Source organism: Nerophis ophidion, linkage group LG04 (assembly GCF_033978795.1).
Source record: "Nerophis ophidion isolate RoL-2023_Sa linkage group LG04, RoL_Noph_v1.0, whole genome shotgun sequence".
Taxonomy (NCBI): Eukaryota; Metazoa; Chordata; class Actinopteri; order Syngnathiformes; family Syngnathidae; genus Nerophis; species Nerophis ophidion.
This window is the reverse complement of record NC_084614.1, coordinates 44,704,031-44,728,946: the sequence shown is the minus strand read 5'-3', so window position 1 is coordinate 44,728,946 and position 24,916 is coordinate 44,704,031. Positions and strand designations below refer to the sequence as shown.

General features: G+C 36.9%; 1 protein-coding gene across 3 annotated transcripts in view; it reads right to left on the bottom strand.

The window, feature by feature from the left end:
- The window catches only part of map6a (microtubule-associated protein 6a), a 54,404-nt gene that overhangs the window by 19,915 nt on the left and 9,573 nt on the right, over positions 1 to 24,916 (bottom strand). For 2 of the 3 annotated variants that reach the window (XR_009806498.1, XM_061898152.1), the window contains exons 2-3: positions 4,444 to 4,657; positions 285 to 456 (exon numbers count right to left, since the gene is read on the bottom strand). Coding sequence is in view for 2 of the 3 variants with exons in the window: in XM_061898152.1 (XP_061754136.1) it covers positions 285 to 456; positions 4,444 to 4,657 (386 nt within the window). In the remaining variant the exon portion in view is untranslated. Of the gene's footprint in view, positions 1 to 247; positions 457 to 4,443; positions 4,658 to 24,916 lie in introns of all 3 variants that reach the window. The other variant, XM_061898151.1, reaches the window with a different exon arrangement.

Here is a 24,916-nt window from a genome sequence, read left to right as displayed (position 1 = left end):
GGAGTGACAACATACAACAAAACAGAAGAAGAAGACACTCAAGCCCACTCTTTACAGTGATTTGACAACAGATCAATGTCCTAAGTTCTTTTTTTAATGGTACAAAAAAGAGGAGGCAAGGGAGTGGCCAATGTGAGCGAAGCAGAAGAAAGATGACTTAAATGAAAGCAAAAGATACATTTTGCAGCCTCTGTGTTAATTTCATTCCCCCCACAAAAGATTAGAAGTAGTGCTAAATGATTTTTACTCTTTTGCCTCAGCCAGTTTGTTGTTCATCTCTTTACTTTTCTCCTTGTCGCCCACCGCAGGACGGTTCACAGGCTGGTTCTCCAAAGTCGTCCCCTTGGAGCCTCTCGGCGCGGTGCTCTGCTTATCTTTGGCTTTCCTCACTGGCCTGACCTGGCCGGCTGCCGCAGGCTTTTTGGCTTTAGAGCGAGGGGCACTATACCTGTCCACCTGAGGACGTTGGACATCAGACACAAAATGCCTCAGTTTAAGGTCTGTTCATTTCTACAACTGTGTTTTGGGATAAACAATTTGCCCTGAAAGATACAGTGTGAATGCTGAGAGATCTAAAGATATTGATGAGGAATAGAATATTCACGGTGTGAATACTGAAACAAGTACTCAGTATAATGTTAGTCAGTAACATTCATACTGCGCGCAATAATTGGCAAATTCAAAACAGCTAAGAAATTACCTTTGCAAAGCCAAACGTATTTCATGCCAAATACAGTGCTACCTCGGTTTACAAGTGCCTTAGCTTATACAGTGAACCCCTTAAAATCTATGGTTTATGGGGTAAGTTTATTTCGGACAAGCATACAGTCACAATATGATGCATCACATTTTTCCAGTTTCTCGTTATAACACGTCCTAAATTGAGTAGGAAGAAGCAGAGTTTATTTAATCCTACCCCTTTTACATTTCATTGCAATTACTGAAACATTTGTTCACTTGCTGTACCTGATTTTTTCTTCCTATTCTCAATTTGTACACAATTTAAATCCATAAATGATAAACACTGTAATGAAGTTCTCAATAATTATTTAAATAAATTGTAATTTACATAATGAGATTAATAAAATTATCTATTTTATTTATTAGGTTTAAAATGTGTATCAAGATTCTTCTTCTTTGTACTTCCACAATTTATTTCCACATTCTAATATGTTCTTAAGTGTTGTACGTGCATACAAATGTTTTGAATTAGATTTTCCTCGAAGGTTAAATTTCTCCTCTTTTGTTGAGAAGACTTGTAGTACATTCTTGGGTAGCAGGTTATAGTTTCCTTTGTACATCATTTTAGTTACTTGCAAATGCACCAAGTCATTGAATTTCAATATTTTTGATTCAATAAATAAAGGGTTTGAGTGTTGTCTATCTCCAACATTATGTATTATTCTGACTTCCTTTGTAAAACAGTCAGTGGATGAAGTGTACTTTTATTGTTATTTTCCGATATTTCTACAGAATAACTCAGATTGGGTAACACTAGTGAGCAGTAGAGAATATGGAGTGATTCTTGGTCTACATCATATTTTGCTCTATTCATTATTGACGTGTTTCTTGCTACTTTATGTTTTTGTTTTTTTACACAAGATTTCCAGTTCATTTTATCATCTGTTATTACACTTAAAAATGTATTATTTGACTGTGTCAATGTCGACGTCATTTATTTGTGTTTGACTTTTTCTGCCCGAATAGCATTATTTGAATTTTACTGTTTTGATTCTGTTTTTGTCAAACCATCTCTTTAATTTGTTAAATTCTTCTGTTATCTGTATTAGCGTTTATGGGTTTTCTCCTGAACAAATAATACTAACTTAAATTTTTTTTTTACTTTATAGATGTCGTTTTTATAGACTTTGAACAATGTTGGTCCCAGGATTGATACCAGTGGTCAGCACAAGATATATTTAGTGTTGTAGATGTATTGCTTCCTGTTGGTTAAGTAGCGTTCTACGCAGTTCAAGACTAGCCCTTTTATGCTATATCATTATAATGTAATATTTTTTTATGATTAAATGTGCCTCATGCCTTTGTTAGATCCCTAAACACTGCAGCTACACACTGTTCTTTACCATCTATTGCATTGGTAATCTCTATCGTTATTGCAATTTATGCCATCGATGTGAGGATGTTGGCTCTGTATCCGTATTGGTTCTCCGTGAGTGTTTCACTTACGTTTGTACATTCATGTATTTGTCCAATCTGTTGTTGAACAATTTTCTAATAATTTCCTAAAATTGTAGAAGTAAGAAAATTAGTTTGTAAACTGATGTTTGTATCTATCCAGTCTTTTGCAACTTTTGTTATTTTCATTTTCTTTGGGAATGTTACTGTTTGAAAAAAAATAGGTTGCTTAGTCCTTATAGCTACAGATGGACATAAATTTGTTTTTCCAAGCATTGGAAGGAAGAAAGCGAGCATGAAGGACTATACGGTACATATCCCGATACTTGAGTCACGATAAGATACAGTATTGCGGTATTGTAACATGCCGATATAATGTGATACATTACATTGCATATTTTACGTCATTCAATGATTAATTTAAAATAAAATAACGGAACCTCAATAATCGAGGGAACACTGTATTGCAATTGTACAAAGAGCGGATACATTTTTTTGCCACTTAAATGTCCATTCACTAACTTTTAACAGCGAAGTACTCATGCCACAACACTTTGCACAGCGGAGCAGGTATTTTTTCCCACCTCCGATGAATACAAAAGGATGTATTAAAGAAAGGAATTATCAAAAATACGACGTCACGTGAAGTCGACTTGGTGAAGCAGTTGGAGCGTAGCATGGCTAGTGTGCACCATACTGAAGCAGAATGAGTCGATAACGCCAGCAACAAACTTGAAAATAATATGTAAAGTGTGTACATTTATCCATGAAACTATGGAGTATTACATTTTCAATTAATTTTAATGGTTGATGTTAATTTGAAATAAGAGTGTTTTGAGTTACAAAAACTGATTCAGCTTGTAAGATGAGGTACTACTGTACTGTAACACCCCTCCTATGATCAAGTTCAGGGTGCTGTTTGCAACTTCCTCACAGTAACATTTTACAATGCAAAAAATATAAGAACACTACCGGCTAGCTTATGTTAGCATTAGTATGTGTGACTATCTGCTAAGATCCGTACTTGGATCTTCTCATATTATTGTTGTTTTGTTTCATATTGATATCACTCTGTTGTTTGACGTGCTTATTTCCTGTTTTTGTTCGTTTCTATGGTTACTCATTAGTTCACCTGCTACTCACGGTCCCGCACACCTGCTTCAGATAATCACCTTCCCTTTATAAGCCTTCCCCTTTTCAGTATTCTTTCTGGGACTCTAGCTTGCTTTCACGCAACGTAACGTCAGGTATGTTTTTCTCGCTAGCTCATTAGCTAAGCCTCCTTGTCATCTTTAGCTCACATGCTAATCATCTTTGTTTTTACTTTTGTGCCTTCATGCCAAGTCTTAGTTCTTTATATTTCCTAGCTCTCACGCTAGCGTCTTTTGTTTGCCCTTTCTCTTTACACCAGTGTTTTTGTTCTCTAGCTCTTTTGTTATTTAAATAAATCTGTTATTTCTTACCTTTGCTGTGTTATCATTTGACGTATCCACGAAGGAATCGAACCCGGCACCACGTTGCCAAACCGGCGTAGCACTATCAGTGGTACTTTAACTTTATTTTAACATTAGTGGTTGAACCGAACACATGTGTTTGACAAATGTCTTCATTTTCACAATTACAAAGTTTATGTAATTAAATGATTTATTGGCTTGAATAAAATGTGATTACGACGGGATTACGGAGGTCACTCACCCGGTTCGTCAACACGTACGCGCAGTGACCGTGTGCACACATGCAAAAGCTGTCTAAGAGAAGCAACAAACAATTTGCAGTCATGTTATTATGATAGAATATACATTCAATGACGTCTAACGCTAGCTATCCAAATTGCTACTATTTGCTGACAACACCTAAGGCTAAGGCGCGTGCATGTTTTACATACGTATATAATTAAGTCATTACGTACGAGAAGCCGTAAGAGAGGGGGATATACTTCGTAAAATACATTGGAAAGTTGGCGCCCCCTAAGCATCTGTGTAACTGTTGCAATCAGCCACTTTAACAATTAGTCAGCTACTAGAAGAAATGGAAGGGAAAAATGTGGGTACATTATTCGGTAGCAGCCAGCAGAGAGCACTAATGACTCCATTTAGAGCAGTCAAGGATATGTATTTAAATCCCCAACCTGGCACCACCTTATAACGCTTACTAAGCATCTTAGCCCTCACTTCTTTTTCATTTTGAATTTTGACTCTATCTTCTCTCAGCATTCATGGGCAATTTCTGACAGTATCAGGTTATTCCTTAGTAGGCTCTAGCATACCAGCGGTGTGTGAAACACACCTAAAAAAAAAACATGCTCACCTGCTTGGTGTAGTCAAAGTATGGCTCGCTGTACAAACTGGGTATCTTCCTCCTTTCCAGGGCCTTGTTGTCCGTGGCCAGCACCGGGGCTTGTCCCTTGAACGTCGCACTATAGCTGGTCTCCAGCCTGGTTTTCTCATCAGGAGGCAGGTACTGAGACTTGGCCCGTATCATCTTTGCAGGCTTCACATCTCTGTAGGCCTTAAATTCCGTTCTGTGGAAAGAAGAAAATATGGCGTTATCATAACATTAAATGAAAGCTATATATTTATGTGTATCCAATTGAGGGTAATAAGTATTTGTCAACAAACCAGTGAGTTATGTGTCCCTCAAGCACAAAAATTAATTGTGTCTCTTTAGAAAAGTATTCATAATCTCTACTCATTAAAGTTTTCCCTCATTTATCGCAGCTATATGAATCCAGAATTTGACTGCATACTTGCCGCCCCTCCCGATTTTCCCGGGAGACTCCCGAATTTCAGTGCCCCTCCGAAGATCTCCCGGGGCAACCATTCTCCCAAATTACTCCCGATTTCCACCCGGACAACAATATTGGGGGAATTTCTTCCAATTTGGTCCAATATTTACATTCCCTTTAACGTCCTATACAACCTGTCGTCATATCCTCTTTCCCTCCATATTAATAGCGTACCGGCACAGTCACACAACATATGCAGCTTATACACTCACGTCAGTGAATGCAACGCATACTTGGTCAAAAGCCATACAGGTCACACTCAGGTTGGCCGTATAAACAACTTTAACACACAAATATGCGCCACAATGTGAACCCACACCAAACAAGAATGACAAACACATTCGGGAGAACATCCGCACCGTAACACAACACAAACACAACAAATTAAATACCCAGAATCCGGTGCAGCACTAACTCTTCCGAATTCAGAGGTTTCAAGGTTGGCAAGTATGTTTGACTGGGGTAAACACATTTTTGCAAAGTAGGATTAATGTTGCGATCCGTGACTCAGATCTTCACATGTTTATTTTTCCATGTTTGTTTTCTTCTGTCTTCTGACCGACTTACTTCCTGTTTAGTCCGTTACCATGGTTACACATTGATTTCACCTGCTCCTCGTTTTCTACACACACCTGGTTCTCCTTGATTACTCCCTATGTAAGCCTTCCTCTTTTCTTTGTTCAGTCTGGGTCCATAAATTTGCCTTTGAGCAACAGTATCGACTGACTTCACGTATGTATATTCTCGCTAGCTTTTCACACTAAGCCTTTGTTTTATTCCAGCTCTCACGCTGATGATTTTTTTTTCCTTTTTGTGTGCCTTCGTGCCAGTCTTAGTTTTTCTGTTTTCTATTCCTAGCTTTTATGCTAGCGCACTTGGTTCATTTCGTCTGTTAACTCCAGTATTTTTGTTCGTAGCCTGCTTTTGTTAAGTTTAATAAATCATTTAAACTTACCGTTGCTGTGTTCTTGTTGACGCATCCACGGAGGGACAAACATTACTATGCCAATCAGTCATTACAATTAATATTGATAAATTGAATATTTTCATAATCAGAGCATACAAGAACTGTTTAAATATTAAAATATGTTTTATTTAACATAATTATAGCCATCGAAACATAAATAACACCTATGGGGACGGTGTGGCGCAGTGGAAGAGTGGCCGTGCGCAACCCGAAGGTCCCTGGTTCAATCCCCACCTAGTACCAACCTTGTCACGTCCGTTGTGTCCTTGAGCAAGACACTTCACCCTTGTTCCTGATGGGTGCTGGTTAGCGCCTTGCATGTCAGCTCCCTCCATCAGTGTGAATGGGTGAATGTGGAAGTAGTGTCAAAGCGCTTTGAGTACCTTGACGGTAGAAAAGCGCTATACAAGTACAACCCATTTACCATTTATGTAGTCACTTTTACACTTGCTTCATGCAATATAGTAGCCTTGAGTGGCTTCAACTGTAAATCACAGTACTTGTGGGTAGGGATGGGTATCGACTCCGGTAATTTTGTGCCATGTTAAGGGTTGCACATGATGTCACGCCCGGTCGCCGACTTAGTTGGCTCTTCACGCTTCGGCATTTAGCAATCACTACAGGAGCACTGAAAACGGACTCAGCCAAACTACCTCTGGGTAATGTTGCAACAATGCTAACAAAAACATTGACCCAAAAACACACCCACATAAAAAAACTAAAATTCCACTTTTCCAAAAATGGGTTGGCTTGATGCTAATATACATTGGCTTTGCTATTCACATGCTACTGATTAGCATTAGCAATTTCACACTGTGATTTCAATACCTACAAAAAGGGCTGGGCGGGTTTGTCTCGGTGTGATATAGAAAATGACTATATTGTGATATTGGAGTTAGGGCTGGGCGATATGGCCTTTTTTTAATATCTCGATATTTCTAGGCCATATCGCGATGTACGATATGTATCTCGATATTTTGCCTTGGCCTTGAATGAACACTTGATACATATAATCACAGCACTATGATAATTCTATGTGTCGACATTAAAACATTCTTCTTCATACTGCATTAATATATGGTAATTTTAAACTTTCATGCAGAGAAGGAAATCACAACTAAGTCAATTGACCAAAACTGTATTTATTAAACAGTTATTAAGCAATGGCACACACGTTCATGTCATTTCCAAAACAGAAAGTGCAAGATTGTCAGAGACATTTTAAGTGTCAAATATAAATGAGCTGCATAATAGGAAATCAAATTGTATTCGTCCTTCGCTATGTGGTAGGTTACTACGGACCTTATGAAATTCTCTTCATTCTCTAGCGCAGTGGTTCTCAACCTTTTTTCAGCGATGTACCCCCTGTGAACATTTTTTAAATTCAAGTACCCCTTAATCAGAGCAAAGCATTTTTGGTTGAAAAAAAAGAGATAAAGAATTAAAATACAGCACTATGTCATCAGTTTCTGATTTAGTAAATTGTATAACAGTGCAAAATATTGCTCATTTGTAGTGGTTTTTCTTGAACTATTTGGAAAAAAATATATAAAAATAACTAAAAACTTGTTGAAAAATAAACAAGTGATTCAATTATAAACAAAGATTTCTACACATAGAAGTAATCATCAACTTAAAGTGCCCTCTTTGGGGATTGTAATAGAGATCCATCTGGATTCATCAACTTCATTCTAAACATTTCTTCACAAAAAAATACATCTTTAACATCAATCTGTGTGGAACATGTCCACAAAAAAATATAGCTGCCAACACTGAATATTGCATTGTTGCATTTCTTTTCAACTTTCTTATGAACTTACATTCATATTTTGTTTAAGTATTATTCAATAAATATATTTATAAAGGATTTTTGAATTGTTGCTATTTTTAGAATATTAAAAAGAAAATCCCACGTCCCCCTTGGCATACCTTCAAGTACCCCCAGGGGTACGCGTACCCCCATTTGAGAACCACTGCTCTAGCGCAGGGGTCGGGGACCTTTTTGGTTGAGAGAGCCATGAAGGCCAAATATTTTAAAATGTATTTCCATGAGAGCCATATATTATTTTTTAACACTGAATACAACTAAAAGCGTGCATTTTTAAGTAAGACCAACATTTTTAGAGTATAATACGTCTCTCAGTCTTTTGAAAAACAATGTTATTCTGAAGCTAACCAATAATAAATAAAATAGTTCTTACAATTAATGGTAAAATTAACGGTAGAAAACAGATGGATGGATTAAAATGCATGACAATGTTTTATATTTTGAACGTTATTTTTAACACTGTGATTACAAGTGGAATTATTTATTACTTATCGTGTTAAGTAATGCCAGCTAAAATGTATCAAAGAGCCAGATGTAGGCAGCAAAAGAGCCACATCTGGCTCGAGAGCCATAGGTTCCCTACCCCTGCTCTAGCGGGTGACTTTTTAAATGATGCTACATATTAGCAGTGATGTTACTTTTTATAGCAACGCTTGTGCCGCAAGCTTGACTTATAACGGTTGTCTGTTCGTCATATTCCCACTTGAAGCCAAACCACCGTGACGTGAGTTACTGATGACTGCAATGTATTCTGACTAGATCAGATTAGAAAGAGTGTGGACACCGATCGAGAAGCCAGATGGGCATTCATTTTTAATTTTAAGTATAAATGCTGCAATGAAAATGCAGAATACGAAAGCAGAAAGAACAACACCTTGTTTAACTCCTTTTGTGACCTTCCGATATTTGTTCGAATAAAGGATTTTGAGTTTTTGTGATTGTTTTAAAAGGTGTATGTATTTTTTGTTTATTAATGTTTTAGCAGGCTCCATAGGCAGAAAAGTTTAATGCTATAAAAGGCTTTTGCAAAGTCAATGAAAGTAATATATAAGGGATTGTTATATTATATGGACATTTTGGAATTATTTGTTGCAGAACTAATATTTGCCTAATGGCTGCTCTGCTTGGTTGGTAAGCAGCTTTGGTTCGGGTTGCAATAATACTAACGAAGAGTTAGTAAACTTATTGGGTGATAATTGCTACAGTCTAGTCTGCCACCTTTAAGTAGATCACAACAATGAGAGTTTTTTTGAAAAGTTGTGGTATTTTCCCCGTTGTTAGGTTGCAGTTGAATGGGTTACGTAGTCTGTGGATGAGAAGCTCACCACCAGTCTTCATGTTCTCAGAGTAAATATTATCTAGCCCTGGGCTGTTTCCATTTGTCAGATTGTTGATGGCAGAGGGTATCGCTCTTTTTAAGATAGGCTGAATTTCAACAGAAGTGGAGTCTCCAATAACCCATCAACCCTCTGACGCCATATGTTCTACTTTTTTGATGAAAATATTGTGATTAATCGTGTCAATTTTTTTTATTTTCCTGAGGGAACTCTCCTGAAGGAATCAATAAAGTACTATCAATCCATCTATCTATCTATCTATCTATCTATCTATCTATCTATCTATCTATCTATCTATCTATCTATCTATCTATCTATCTATCTATCTATCTATCTATCTATCTATCTATCTATCTATCTATCTATCTATCTAAATGCTTTAGTAAGATCAATAAACACTGCCGCTGCACACTGTTTACCATCTATTGCATTAGTAATACACACTTTTATTTCGATTAAAGCCATCGAAGTTAAAATATTGGCTCTATATCCATATTGGCTCTCAGCGAGTATTCTATATTTGTTTATGAAACGCTCCAATCTGTTTTTGAACAGTTTTTCAATGATTTGGGAAAATTGTGGCAGTGATGAAACAGATCTGTAATTTGTAAATTGGTGTTTGTTCTTCAGTCTTATAAATTGGCACAACTTTTATCTTTTTTAATTTTGTTTGGGAATTTGCCCATTTGAAATGATAGGTTACCAATATACATTAATGGTCCTGAGATCTCTTCAATAACCCTTTTTGTTGTTTCCATGTCAATTCCATTACAATCGCTTGAAGTCTTATATTTGCATTTTCTCACGATTTTAACTGTTTCTTTTCGTGTCATTTTTGTGAGGAACATGGAGTTGGGATTTATATCTATGGTGTTATTGAAGTCCTCAGTTGAAACAGGGTCTGGAACCCTTTCTTACAATTTGGTCCAATATTTACAAAGTAATTATTGAAGTTTTCAACTATTTCCTTTGTAATGTCATTATTTATATTTCCGTCTAAAAAGTATTGGGGGTAATCCCTCTTAGTGTCATTTTTAATAATGCTATTGAGGATACCCCATGTTGCTCTCATATTGTTTCTGTCCCTGTCTAATAATTGACTGTAATATTATGTTCTACATGTTTGTAGTATGTTAGTTAGCTTGTTTTTTTATAAATGTACTTATTTTCTGCCTGTGTAGTTCTTTGTGTTATACATTTTCTATATAATGTTTTGTTCTTATGACAAGTACGTTTTAAACTTTTTGTCATCCAATGTTGATTGTTCTTTCTCTGCTTTCAACTGAGTTGTCTCCATGGACAATGTTTGTCATGAAGTACTGTGAACGTGCTTACCGTATGCTTCATCAACATTATTTTCATTGTACACCTTGTCCCAGTTTTGATTTTCCAGCTCATTTTTGAAAGGAATCATTCTCTTTTTTGTGCTTAGTTTTCGAAATGTCTTTTTGTCGTCCATGTTCTTCTTCTTGTAGCTTCCATCATATATTGCGAAAACTGGCAGATGATCACTAATGTTGCTTATAAGTAGACCACCTGTAGTGTTATTAACAACACCATTGGTAAAATATCATTTTAAAAAACTTGGTCAACCTGACAGTCACAGCTAAGTTTAGCTGAATGTAAAACAATACTGTATTGTAATACATTGTTGTATCTTATGGGTTATGTAGTTCATGTGATGATCATTCATAATTTGCATATGTGATTTAATTGCTGATAAGATAATCTATTATTATTTACGGTTAAAAAGAGTTAAAAGGGAATTGATTTGATTTATATATGTACAAACCTCGTTTCCATATTCAATTTAATATTTGATGTTCAAACTTATAAACTTTTTTTGCAAATAATAATTAACTTAGAATTTGATGGCTGCAACACGTGCCAAAATAGTTGGGAAAGGGCATGTTCACCACTGTGTTACATCATCTTTTCTTTTAACAACACTCAATAAATGTTTGGGAACTGAGGAAACTAATTGTTGAAGGTTTGAAAGTGGAATTCTTTCCCATTCTTGTTTTATGTGGAGCTTCAATCGCTCAACAGTCCGGGGTCTCTGCTGTCGTATTTTACGCTTCATAATGTGCCACACATTTTCGATGGGAGACAGGTCTGGACTGCAGGCGGGCCAGGAAAGTACCCACACTTTTTGGACGAAGCCATGGTGTTGTAACACGTGCTGAAAGTGGCTTGGCATTGTCTTGCTGAAATAAGCAGGGGCGTCCATGAAAAAGACGGCGCTTAAATGGCAGCATATGTTGTTCCAAAACCTGTATGTACCTTTCAGCATTATTGGTGCCTTCACAGATGTGTAAGTTACCCATGCCTTGGGCACTAATGCACCCCCATACCATCACAGATGCTGGCTTTTGAACTTTTGTCGATAACAGTCTGGATGGTTCGCTTCCCCTTTGGTCTCGATGACATGATGGCGAATATTTCCAAAAACAATTTTAAAAATGTGGACTCATCAGACCACAGAAAACTTTTCCACTTTGCATCAGTCCATCATAGATGATCTCGGGCCCAGAAAAGCCGGCGGCGTTTCTGGATGTTGTTGATAAATGGCTTTCGCTTTGCATAGTAGAGCTTTAACTTGCACTTACAGATGTAGCGACGAACTGTATTTATTGACAGTGGTTTTCTGAAGTGTTCCTGAGCCCGTGTGGTGATATCCTTTAGAGATTGATGTTGCTTTTTGATACAGTGCCGTCTGAGGGATCTAAGGTCATGGTCATTCAATGTTGGTTTCCGGCCATGCATTCAGATGTTGAAATCCCTAAATGTCTTGTAATTGCACTTTGAGAAACGTTGTTCTTAAACTGTTTGACTATTTGCTCATGCGGTTGTGGACAAAGGGGTGTACCTCGCCCCATCCTTTCTTGTGAAAGACTATGCATTTTTTGGGAAGTTGTTTTTATACCCAATCATGGCACCAACCTGTTCCCAATTAGCCTGCACACCTATGGGATGTTCCAAATAAGTGTTTGATGAGCATTCCTAAACGTTATCAGTATTTATTGCCAAATTTCCCTACTTCTTTGTCACGTGTTGCTGGCATCAAATTCTAAAGTTAATGATTTTTTGCACAAAAAAAAAATGTTTATCAGTTTGAACATCAAATATGTTGTCTTTGTAGAATATTCAACTGAATATGGGTTGAAAATGATTCGCAAATCATTGTATTCCATTCATATTTACATCTAACACAATTTCCCTCCTCATATGGAAACGGGGTTTGTATTTGATATTGATTATTTGAGAAACACTGACTCTGGATTGATTTGTTTTCTATTTTATAGCCTATCAAATTCCACAATTCACAAACCGGATGTTAAAAAAGACCGGGCGCAGGTGCATTGTGGTTGATGAGATTGAGGTTTACACATTTCTGACGTCCTGTCCAATACTTGATCGTAGTTCATCTACATACATAATTGCAATTAACCTAGCAGTTAGTTTAACAATATGCCAACAATATGCAGAATATGCTTTTAAAAAGTGGAACCTGAATATTTGAAGCACAATGTGGCGAGGGACAACAGTATGTGGAAAAAAATATGCATGTCACAAAAACTTCTCCAGTAGACACAATCACAACACAACTGCTAACAACAGTAAAGGTTTCAGGGTATTGTGTGAATAAAGGGAAGTGCTACATTAGGCAGCAACGCAAATAGCAACAATCAATGCTTGGCTAGAGTCCTGCTAACTCATTACAACAAAATGTACTTTCCTCAGGGGAAAAAATCAATACAAGGCACCTACTGTATGAGAGAGTTAGATCCTTTGTGATTCTTTCTACTTATAGCCAAGATGTCTCGTTGTCCAAATAGCTAAACATGCTACACTACATATTGATGAAGATATGCTAACCGCTTACTGCATGCTAGAGCTCTTGAATGTAAACAAAGGTGTGCGGATTGATACAAATATATCCAGTAACAATACCAACTAGTATAGCATTCGGTCGATACCACAGTGGTCGGATTGATATGATTTACTTAAAAAATATATTTTGGCCTTTTTGTCATTGTTTACAAACTCAGGAAATAAGTCCCAGGATACAGGCCAAAAACAAAACATTTTAAACAGAACCAGTCATAGAAAATAATCGAAAAAAAATCAATGTATATTGTTAGACCTACATCCTGCGTTTTGTCTGATTATAAACGTCATCAAAATATAATATTTTTTAGTTTGTAAACTGTATCATTTACACATTAACAACATCTTTAATATTTTGACATTATTTTTCTAAATCAGTGGACTTTAAAATAGAGAAAAGATAAGATGATGGCTTAGATTCTCCATTGCCAAAGCAGTACCCTGACCCGCCACACTGGCAAAAGTTGGGGGGATGGTGACCCAGTAGACAGATGTCTCTACAATGTTTAACAGTTTTTTTCAAACAACTTTATTTACAACAAACGGGGCATTTGTTATACAGTAAGCTGGCGTATGTATTGTTTTTATTGTCGGATGCAAAAACGTCTAACTGCATTAAATTAAATTAAATGGAATTAAATGCCTGTCTGCCAATATGGAGGATTATAGATCTAAAATCAAATACTTGAAGGAGAAGGTGATCATACATAGTACGTATTCATTGAGGATAAATAGTGCTGCTTTAGCTACAAATATAGAAAGATAAACAATACTAATGTTTTATTTATTTCAATAAAGCAAATGAGACCAACATGTATTTTATAAAGTTTTTTTTATTGACAGACATTTAACATACAACATTATTAAAATACTTTTTGGTCCCATTCATCATATCATCATATATCATAATTTTTTTATGAAAGGGAATTACTTCCTTATTTTTATTTTTAATAAGAAATCAGATGCAAAAACTAAATTGTCCTTGTTTTGAATAAATCAGTGTTTTTGTAGAACTTCATAAAACAGCCATACTACTGATGTGGGTTGCAATCGAAACATTTCTATTAATCAAAATGATAGTCTCAATTTGAAAAATGCGAATGTATTACAAAAATGTAATTGTGATAATTTTGTAGAAATGTCACTACAAAAAAGGATATCTCCAAACAATGTTTCTTTGCAAAAACAGACTAATCATATGTGGTACCAACCTGGCTCTAAAAGTTTGTAAAAACAGATCCGTTTTTTCAGAGGAATGCTTATTCCATCACTGTAATGAAGTAGATGAATTAGATTCATCTAAACAAACACCGTTTTGGGGTGTCTGGGGTTTACATTGACAGCTGCATCACAAGACCGCAACAGCAGAGAAAACACACGATTCAGTTTGTCATTAGAGATAGTATTGACTACACACACATCCTGTACATTAATTTAGTTACAATCACACATGAAGCGAGTAAGTTGTTATTGTTATTATTATATTGTTGCTTATTTTTCTATTCTTATTGTTATAGTTTCTATTTTATTTCCATTTTTACCCCATTATTTACTTTTTAAATTAATTCTCAATTCTGTTTACTGCTGCTGGAATTTACAAACCCTGTTTCCATATGAGTTGGGAAATTGTGTTAGATGTAAATATAAACGGAATACAATGATTTGCAAATCATTTTCAATCCATTTTCAGTTGAATATGCTACAAAGACAACATATTTGATGTTCAAATTGATAGACATGTTTTTTTTTTTAAATAATCATTAACTTTAGAATTTGACACCAGCAACACGTGACAAAGAAGTTGGGAAAGGTGGCAATAAATGCTGATAAAAGTTGAGGAATGCTCATCAAACACTTGATTGGAACATCCCACAGGTGTGCAGGCTAATTGGGAACAGGTGGGTGCCATGATTGGGTATAAAAACAGCTTCACAAGAAAGGATGGAGCGAGGTACACCCCTTTGTCTACAACTGTGTGAGCAAATAGTCAAACAGTTTAAGAACAACATTTCTCAAAGTGCAATTGCAAGAAATTTAGGGATTTCAACATCTACGGTCCATAATAAAGAATTCCACTTTCAAACCTTCAACAATTAGTCCAATGTCTTTTGGCATGTTGCATTGCAATTAGGCACTTTTGGTAGCCATCCACAAGCTTCTGGCAAACTTCTGGTTGAATTCTTGACCACTCCTCTTGACAAAATTGGTGCAGTTCAGTTACATTTGTAGGTTTTCTGACTTGGACTTGTTTCTTCAGCATTGTCCACAATTTTAAGTCGGGACTTGGGGAAGGGCATTGTAAAACCTTAACTTTAGCCTGATTTGACGTGTGTTTGGCGTCACTGTCCTGTTGGAACACCCAACTGCGCCCAAAACCCAACGTCCGGGCTGATGATTTTATGTTGTCCTGAAGAATTTGGAGGCAATCTTCCTTTGTCATTGTCCCATTTCCTCTCTGTAAAGTACCAGTTCTATTGGCAGGAAAACAGGTCCACAACATAATGCTACCACCACTATGCTTGATAGTAGGAATGGTATTCCTGGGATTAAAAGGCCTCACCCATTCTCCTCCAAACATATTGCTGGGTATTGTGGCCAAACAGCTATTTTTTTTGTTTCATCTGGCATCACATGGACAAAGATTAGACCTTCTGGAGGAAAGTTCTGTGGTCAGATGTACATATATTATTACACGTAAATGTCCATCCATCCAATTTCTACCGCTTGTCCCTTTTGGGGTCGCTGGAGCCTAACTCAGCTCCATTAATGTACATAACTTAAAAATAACCTCTCTCTATGAAAATGTAAAAATAGAGATAAAGGCATTATGTAATGAGAAAAAGCTGACACTTTAATACTATTAATCAACAAAAACACAAATATTTGTCTTTAAATATACGGATAACGTTTATTTATAGCCTTCTTATTAGATATTACAAATTACATGATGCCGGCACATTCACACCCCATCGCAACACTGTATTACCAAACCTAATGAATATACCTGATTACTGATTGGGATTTCAATTTTGGTAAATAAATCCTAATTATTATTTTGACCCTAATCATGCCCCCCTATGTATAAGACTAGATCTCTTATATGAACACATTGTTTATCTATGTGGGCATAAAGTGCAGTTACGTTTTATGTCCATAATAGTCTTGCAAAAGGTTCCCCCCTATTTTGATTTATTTATGTTATCATTTTGTTTCTGCCTTATTACTTTGTTTATAATGCTTTCCTATGCACATTAAATGTTGTACTTGAGGTACATACATACATTTTGAATGTGCTGTTTGTGTTCTTTTAAATTAAATTTGGATTAAATATTTCAGTAGAGGTTGTTTTTGCAAATTTAAAAATACCGCGATAATAGTTTTAATAATGATAATGTTGGTCATAATAAGCATGATAAGGAATGTTCATACTTTGACATCCTTAGTGTGTGTGTGTGTGTGTGTGTGTGTGTGTGTGTGTGTGTGTGTGTGTGTGTGTGTGTGTGTGTGTGTGTGTGTCCATATATACTGTATAAATAAATATATACACATTTATTTATATGTTTTTATTTTTAAATGACAAAGTTTTGTGCTGTCATTATTGGCTGATGTCAAAATGTTGTGTTTTTTCTCGCTGGGCTGCTCGCTTTTTGTGAATGTTTGAATGACACGGACCACAGATGGCCTCTGTGTCGCATTTTGGGCACCTCAGCTGTGAAAGCTAACTGTTTACGGCCATTATAGTTTTAGTACTGCATTATATTTGTTTATCCTTTGTTTACATATGGGACAGGAGTCACATGGTTGTCTTACGGCAGCGCCGGAAGTAGTGAAGTCAGCTGTTCACCTGGCTGTTTTTGCGTGTTTGATTAACAGAAGATGAACGGGGAAGTCCTTCTTTAGCAGCCGCCTTGTTTTATCATGTATCACTGCCTTTGCACATGTCAATGTTTACTTTTGTATGCACAATAAATCAACACAAAATCCGTACTTTGGAGCAATGTTCACAGACTCTTGTATTTCACTTTTTGACAACTTGTGACGGATGAGTGATGATGGTCTTGGCTGAGGGAAGAGTTGTTTGATGTTGGATGCTAGAAAATGATGCAACACCCAGCCTTAATGCGTTGTTGCAGCTCAATGATTTTTGTGCACGTCAAGCCATGCGCGTTTGCGGGACCAGCGGGCAAAGTATGCGGCCATACTTCGGGTGGTGGGATGAGAGGCTGAGGGCAGAGAATCAGAGGTCTGCGGACATGTTCAAGGGTTAAAATGCGTGCATGTTGACGGGTGTGTTGGTCATTCTGTGGCTGGTGGTGTCACTGATAACATAATAATTGAAAAAAATTCTAATATTTTTGCTATCGACCTGTAGAGTCTTTAAGAGATCGACTGGTCGATTAAGATCGACTGGTTGGCGACCCCTGACTTAGGGTAACAGGACTGAGTGAAATTCCCCGGCACACAACTTTTAACTAAATTGTTTGGTTAAATATACTTAAAGTATAGTTAGAATAAATCTAATATGGTTACAAAAATGAAATTGATACGGTAATTAAAATATATTTTGTGGTCAAGTCTGATTTTAGAAAGCAGGAACAGGCCACATGTTTTTTTTCCAAGTCTTCAGGGTAGTTTAAATTAATTAATGTTAACTCACTTTTTATTGTACATGTTTTAACTTTATTTCCAGGAGCGGATAAAACGGAATTTGTGGAGAAGCTGTAATGTCAAATAAATTGTTTGTGGCACAAAGGCTGGTGATGGGGACATGTCAGTTGAAAAAGCAGAACTAAAGCAGTGGGGCGCCGGAAGGATGGGAATTACAACGCAGAGCGATTACATAACAGGACTTAGGCCTGCTTTCAGGGCTGGGATAGACCAAGAAGCCACAGTGTAAATACATGTAATACAATGGCATCCCGGGACAATGGTGTAAAGCAATGAGATGACACCACGGGGTATGTGACGTTGTATGTGAATGTGTGTGTGTATGTGAGAGAGACAAAGTGAGTGCAAAGAAAGTCCACGCTTACAATATAATCATACAGTAGGAGCTATTCATGGTGATTATAACAATAATTGCTATGTCTTGTAGGTCTGCATGTATTGTACTAAAAAAACATATTCATTCAGCAAAGTAAATAAAAGATTACGCCACTACAACCAAACAGTTTTTTTTTTTTTTTGTCAAACCTTTTGGAACAGATTACTTACAAAAACCGAGGTGGTCACTGAATTCTCTGAGATGAACAAATATTTTAAAAATAATTTCCTTCTCGCTTGTGTTTAGAGTTGTGAGATGATTTTGCGATGAGTCACTGCAACAGAAACTTGTCATTTCTTGCTTTGTGACTAAAGCTGCTGACGCGCTGTGATAGTGCGCTGGACGCGCAAAGAAAAGTTTCTTCATTGCAAGCAAACACTGACACGAGAGGTAATGCGCAAGGACTTAGCATGCAGCTCTACTCCAATGTGGGACAATCTGGACCACTCTTCCAGGAAGAGTCAAGGGGAAAAACAAATCACTTAATATCTCAGCTAGAGACGGGTAATATGGTCTATTTATTCTATTTATATATATACGTACATACATACATAAATACATACATACATACATATAGGGGTGTAACGGTACGTGTATTTGTATCGAACCGTTTCGGTACGGGGGTTTCGGTTCGGCACGCGGGCGTACCGAACAAGTACGGAAGCAGAAGTCTTCACAAGCTGCTCTGCTTTCTGCCTCTGTCTCTGCCTCATTGTCCCGCCCACACAACCATCTGATTGGTTACATACAAAGCCAATCAGCAGTGCGTATTCAGACCGATGTAACAGCCAATCAGCAGTGCGTATTCAGACTTCAGAGCGATGTAGTCAATGCTTAAGCATCGAGCAAATATTCGTCTAGCAGGGGAGGAGCGGACTCTACCCAAATTATACTAAACACTTCCCAGTCACAAACATTACTAACATCATTATGAGTCCGTTGACCTTATAGAAACTTAAACTGCAGCTCAGCTCGCTCACAGTATAGGCTTGATATGAAGGCTAATTAGCTTTTAGCATAACGTTAGCTCATTTTTCTGTGTGTGTGTGCGTGCGTGCGTGCGTGTGTGTGCGTGAGTGCGTGCGTGCGTGCGTGTGTGCGTGCGTGTGTGCGTGCGTGTGCGTGTGCGTGTTTAAGGGGCAGCAAAGCCCTGTCTGTCTGTTATTTCATTGAACTCCATTGTGTTGAGGGATGAATAGTCTCTCCTATTGCAATTGTACTATTTTTCAGCTATACTTACATGAATCATTAGTAATGTAGCAGCCTAGTTTTGAATAGCAGGGTCCCTGCTATCACATGTTGATAAAAATACAACATTTACATAATAAAAGTCAACTACAGGCTTCCCAAATGCTGTAATAAATTAAGCATGATGAGTTGACATTAAACAGTTTCAATGGAAACTGTTTAATGTTAAACTTTTTATATGTAGAACGTTTTTTTCATTTTATTTAATCAAAGCAACAACATGAGCCAGTTTAATGTGGATTAACGTGGGCAGAATTATTATAGTGTTCCCAATGTTAAAAGAATAAAGCCGTTGTTTATAAATTTGGTAAATAAATAACCAAAAAATGTATATTTTGTTGATTTCTTACTGTACCGAAAATGAACCGAACCGTGACCTCTAAACCGAGGTACGTACCGAACTGAAATTTTTGTGTACCGTTACACCCCTACATACATATATATATATATATATATATATATATTTGCATATATTTATATATATGTATATATACTGTATACAGTATATACATATATATATTTAGATATATATATGTATATATTACGTATAGATATACATACATATATTTATATATACACATGTATTTTATATACGATTTTGTTTGCATTGCAGTTTTGGGGATGCAGTATAATTGATAACTTTGCTTCAGCATGTGATTATACAGTAATGCCAGTACTGTTAATACTCAACCCGTGCTGGACATTGATAAAAACAGCTTCTCTTACAATTCTTGTTCTTGGTGTGTCAGCGACCATTGAGCCTGGCTTAGAGTAAATCAATACCCTCCTTCCTTTGGGATTGTCTGGCCTCGTCTCACTCTCAAAGCATCTGTGCTGTTCTCTCACTGGCTGACAAACGGTACGATATCTGTGACTCTTGTGGTAGTAAAAAATATGAATAATTTGTAAACAATATGGTCACTTATACACCTCATTCAAGTGTAGATACATTTCCTGAATTAAGTTTAAACACAACTGCTAAAGTCAGATTAGATTGGTTACATAAAACAGATTTGGTAGCATCTGTTGAGATTTTGGGATTATGTTTTAATATGTCAACATTTTCACATAGGCGGCTGACAAGAGAGCCGAAAATCAAAGCAGTTGTCCAGACAAATCATTCGAGGAAAGAGAGGATTTCACAGTTTCTTGTGTTTCGACCGATTTCTCTGCTTGAGTAGAACTTTTGATTTCTACTGTGTCAGTGGAAACATAAAGCTATGCAGATAATTTTCAAAATCCAACAACAACCAGTCACTTCTACACTCCAAAGGACAGAAGACGACTGCAGGGGCATGGGGAGCAGACAATTAAAGGGATTTGGGTAGAGTTGCTTGCAATGAAAGATGCTTCATGAATAGGGATAGGTACCAACTTTGGTACTTTTTTAGGCATTGAACACAGGGTTTCCCACACATTCATTTATTTGTGGCGGCCCGCCACAAAAGAATTACGGCCGCCACAAATATATATATATATTTTTTTTTTTTCGGCTTTTGACTCGCTCGACCAGTCATAAAAGCAATGGGATTCTGTCTGTGAATGGAGCTTGTAGTTACATATTATATAAATATGTAAATATTATATAAATATGTATATAAATATGTACATAAAGTGTTGTAATTATATTCCAACTCCGCGTTCTTCTTGGTCATCGCCGCCGCCGCTGCATTAGCATACGGTTCACTCGGGTGAATAATAACACATTTACATGTAACAAAGTAAAGTGAATACTGAATAATTGATATGGTTTACCTTTGTTCCACTTTTGTACTGCCTCCTTTATTTCATATTATCTAACAAAGTCTCAAGAGTATTAGGCAACTGAGGTTGCCGCATTGAGTCTCGCTTAATAGTTTGTATTCCTCTATAAATACGTTTAAAAGTGTGCTTCCACTTATCGTAGCTTCGCTTATTGAAATGAAGTTTGTAAAAAAAATATAAACAGCGGTAATCTGCATGCTAGTTTAAACATCATGGCTGTTCCATTGTGTATTAGAAATACACCATAAATAAGAAATGAACAAGTTATCTCGCATTCTGTAATGGCAATCGTGTTTTCGAAAAAGACGTTTTAGGAAAAACAAAAAAAATCAATTTTGTTATTAAAATGTATTAAGACACACAAAAGTACCAAAATTGGTAACATTGAGTAACAGTGTCATTTCCCAGTGACTGAGACTTGGTATTGTATCGGTTCAAATGTGCAAGGCCCCCATCCCTATTCACAATGATATGATAATAAAAATACAGGGGTACGCCTTTACTTCACGCTTCGTAGAATTTGGATTTCAACAAAAATATTCACAGAATGTTTGCCCTGCTTTTTTTTAAATCCACGAAGCCCTCCTTAATGGCTCTTACTTTGTTAACTTTGTAGGAAATTAATTTCCACAAAGTAGGAATTATTCGTTATAAATTGTATATTTTCATAGGTAGAGCATAAAAAACTGTTTACGACCTTAATCTAGTCTTGCTGGATTTAATCAAATAGTGCTCATACACACACAGAATATAATTTAACCAAGTTTTACTTTTAAAATAAATAAATAGGCACACAATATACTTAGAGTTGCAGAAGAAACATTAAATATTAAAGGCCTACTGAAATTAGATTTTCTTATTCAAACGGGGATAGCAGGTCCATTCTATTTGATCGTTTCGCGATATTGCCATATTTTTGCGGAAAGGATTTAGTAGAGAACATCCACGATAAAGTTCGCAACTGGAAAAAAGCCTTGCCTCTACCGGAAGTCGGAGACGATGACGCCACATGTTGAGGGCTCCTCATATATTCACATTGGTTTTATGGGAGCCTCCAACAAAAACAGCTATTCAGACCGAGAAAACGACAATTTCCCCATTAATTTGAGCGAGGATGAAAGATTTGTGTTTGAGGATATTGATAGCGACGGACTAGAAAAAATTAAATAAATAAAACATGTTAAAAAAAAAAACGCGTTTGCAATCGTGTTGCATTGAGACAGGATCATATGTTTTTAGAGACATTTACTAGGATAATTCTGGGAAATCTCTTGTCTTTCTATTGTGTTGCTAGTGTTTTAGTGAGTTTAATAGTACCTGATAGTCGGAAGTGTACGTCCACGACCGGGTGTTGACGCGCAGTGTCTCGGGGAAGTCGACGGCAGCTGTATGGACGGCACAAGCTCAGCTGATATCCGGTAAGAGCCGACTTTTTAACCACAATTTTCTCAACGAAACCTGCTGGTTGACATGTAGTCGGGATCCATGTCCGCTGTGATCATAACTAATGTTTCACCTCTGTGAATTTTAAACAAGGAATCACCGTGTGTCTGTGTGGCTAAAGGCTAAAGCTTCCCAACTCCATTTTTCTACTTTGACTTCTCCAATATTAATTGAATAAATTGCAAAGGATTCAGCAACACAGATCTCCAAAAAATTGTGTAATTATGCCGTTAAAGCAGACGACTTTTAGCTCTGTGTGTGCGCAGCGCTCATATTCATAACAGCCCGTGACGTCACGCGTACATGTCATCATTACGCAACGTTTTCAAGAAAAAAGTCCCGGGAAATTTAAAATTGCAATTTAGTAAACTAAAAAGGCCGTATTGGCATGTGTTGCAATGTTAATATTTCATCATTGATATATAAACTATCAGACTGCGTGGTGGGTAGTAGTGGGTTTCAGTAGGCCTTTAAGAGCCATAATATTTTTATTTGAGTGTTTGAATATTTTTAACTTCTTCCGTTTTAATTTTTAAGGGTTGTAGATTGTTTTTAATGATAAAAGCAAAACAAGCGTTGGCCTTCTGGTTTATATGATGGCACATTGGTTCACATCCTGTTGTAGATACATCTGGGTCATATTACTTTGTGTACAGATCGATCACTCTGTGGTACAGTAAAAGTGCACAGCCTGCAGGTTCAATGTAGACAAATGTTCATCTTGGTCGCACAGACAGTAATGCGTTTACGCAAGTTTAGATTGGGATATGTCCTGTTTTTAATAGGGAGAGACGATAATGTTTCTGCTCTTTTGTACTCATGTTTGCCTTTAAGATAACTTGCCAGCTATTACCGCCATTAGTAAAAGAGCAGTATAACTGGTCTGTTATTTTACAAAAGTGCTGTTATTAATAACTGTTTTATAATCATTTTAATTTAAAACAATACCAATAATCACTGTTACATCCTTCTACATCTTCTTTATGTCGCAATGGGATATATATGACAATATCACACAGCACCTGATACCAGTGTACAATATATGACTCAAGTGTGTCCCTTTCTGAACTCAACAAACCTGCTTCACCTTCACATATGAAAAGTGTTGCTTCTATGATATTTTGCCATGGTTTGCCCTGTTGGGAAACGCAGATCTGACAACTGACAGAGTCGGCTTTGTCTGTGTGTTAAAAAAAGAACAAAGGCTGTGCCTCTGTTCTCACTCTGGTGACTTACTATCTATAAGCACCTTAGCTTGCTAAAATCCAAAGCAGTTACTAACCCTTTTGATCTGCACCTCTTACTGGAATAGGACTTTCTGTAATCCCAAAATATCACAACAGTTTAGTTTGGGATGTAGATTGACTTGGCTTGTTTTAGTTGCTCTTACCCCAGAGTTCTCTTCCTACTTTCTTTGACAAAAGTGTTATTTCATGCCCTCTCTTTGATTTGACTCACCTAATAGTTTTGACCTGTTCTTACACCTTACCCGGTGCCTTGTCTTCCGATTACTTCCTAGCCAACTGTGCCTAAGAAGGATTCGGCTCCGAGTTTGGGTTCCAGTATTACCAGTTGCATGAGTCGAACCTCTAAACTCTAGTACTCTAAAAGTTGTAATATACAACTAAAACTGTTGTTAAAAACAAGCCTCAAATTTCAAATATGGGATTACTCGAACATACATGCTGAAGCAACAAAACAAAAACTAAAGATGTGTTCTGAGTACTTACAACACCTGATAAAAAATTATGGAATCACCAGTCTTGGAGGATGTTTACTCTGTTGTTAAAAAGATGACACAAAATTATGTACCGTATTTTGCGGACCATAGGGCGCACCGGATTATAGGGTGCACTGCTGATGAATGGTCTATTCTCAAAATGTTTTCATATATTAGGCACACCGGATTATAGGACGCATCAAAGGCCTACTGAAACCCACTACTACCAACCACGCAGTCTGATAGTTTATATGTCAATGATGAAATATTAACGTTGCAACACATGCCAATACGGCCGGTTTAGTTTACTAAATTACAATTTTAAATTTCCCGCGGAGTTTCTTGTTGAAAACGTCGCGGAATGATGACGCGTGTTTGTGACGTCTCGGGTTGGAGGGGACATATTAGCCCAGCACCACACACGGCTAAAAGTTGTCTCTTTTCATCGCATAATTACACAGTAATTTGGAGATGTGTGTTGCTGAATCTTTTGCAATTTGTTCAATTAATAATGGAGACTACAAAGAATAATGCTGTTAGTGGAAAGCGGTGGATTGCAGCTGCCTTTAGCACCAAAACACAGCCAGTGTTTCTTTGTTGTGAAGCTTTAACACAGAGCGGTCAAGCGAACATGTTTCTCTATGTCAACCAGCAAGTTTTTGGATGGGAAAATTGTGATATTAAGTTGGCTCTTACCAGAGACCTCAATGGATTATGCGACTTCCTCCTGCAGCTCAAAAAGGCAGCTGTGAT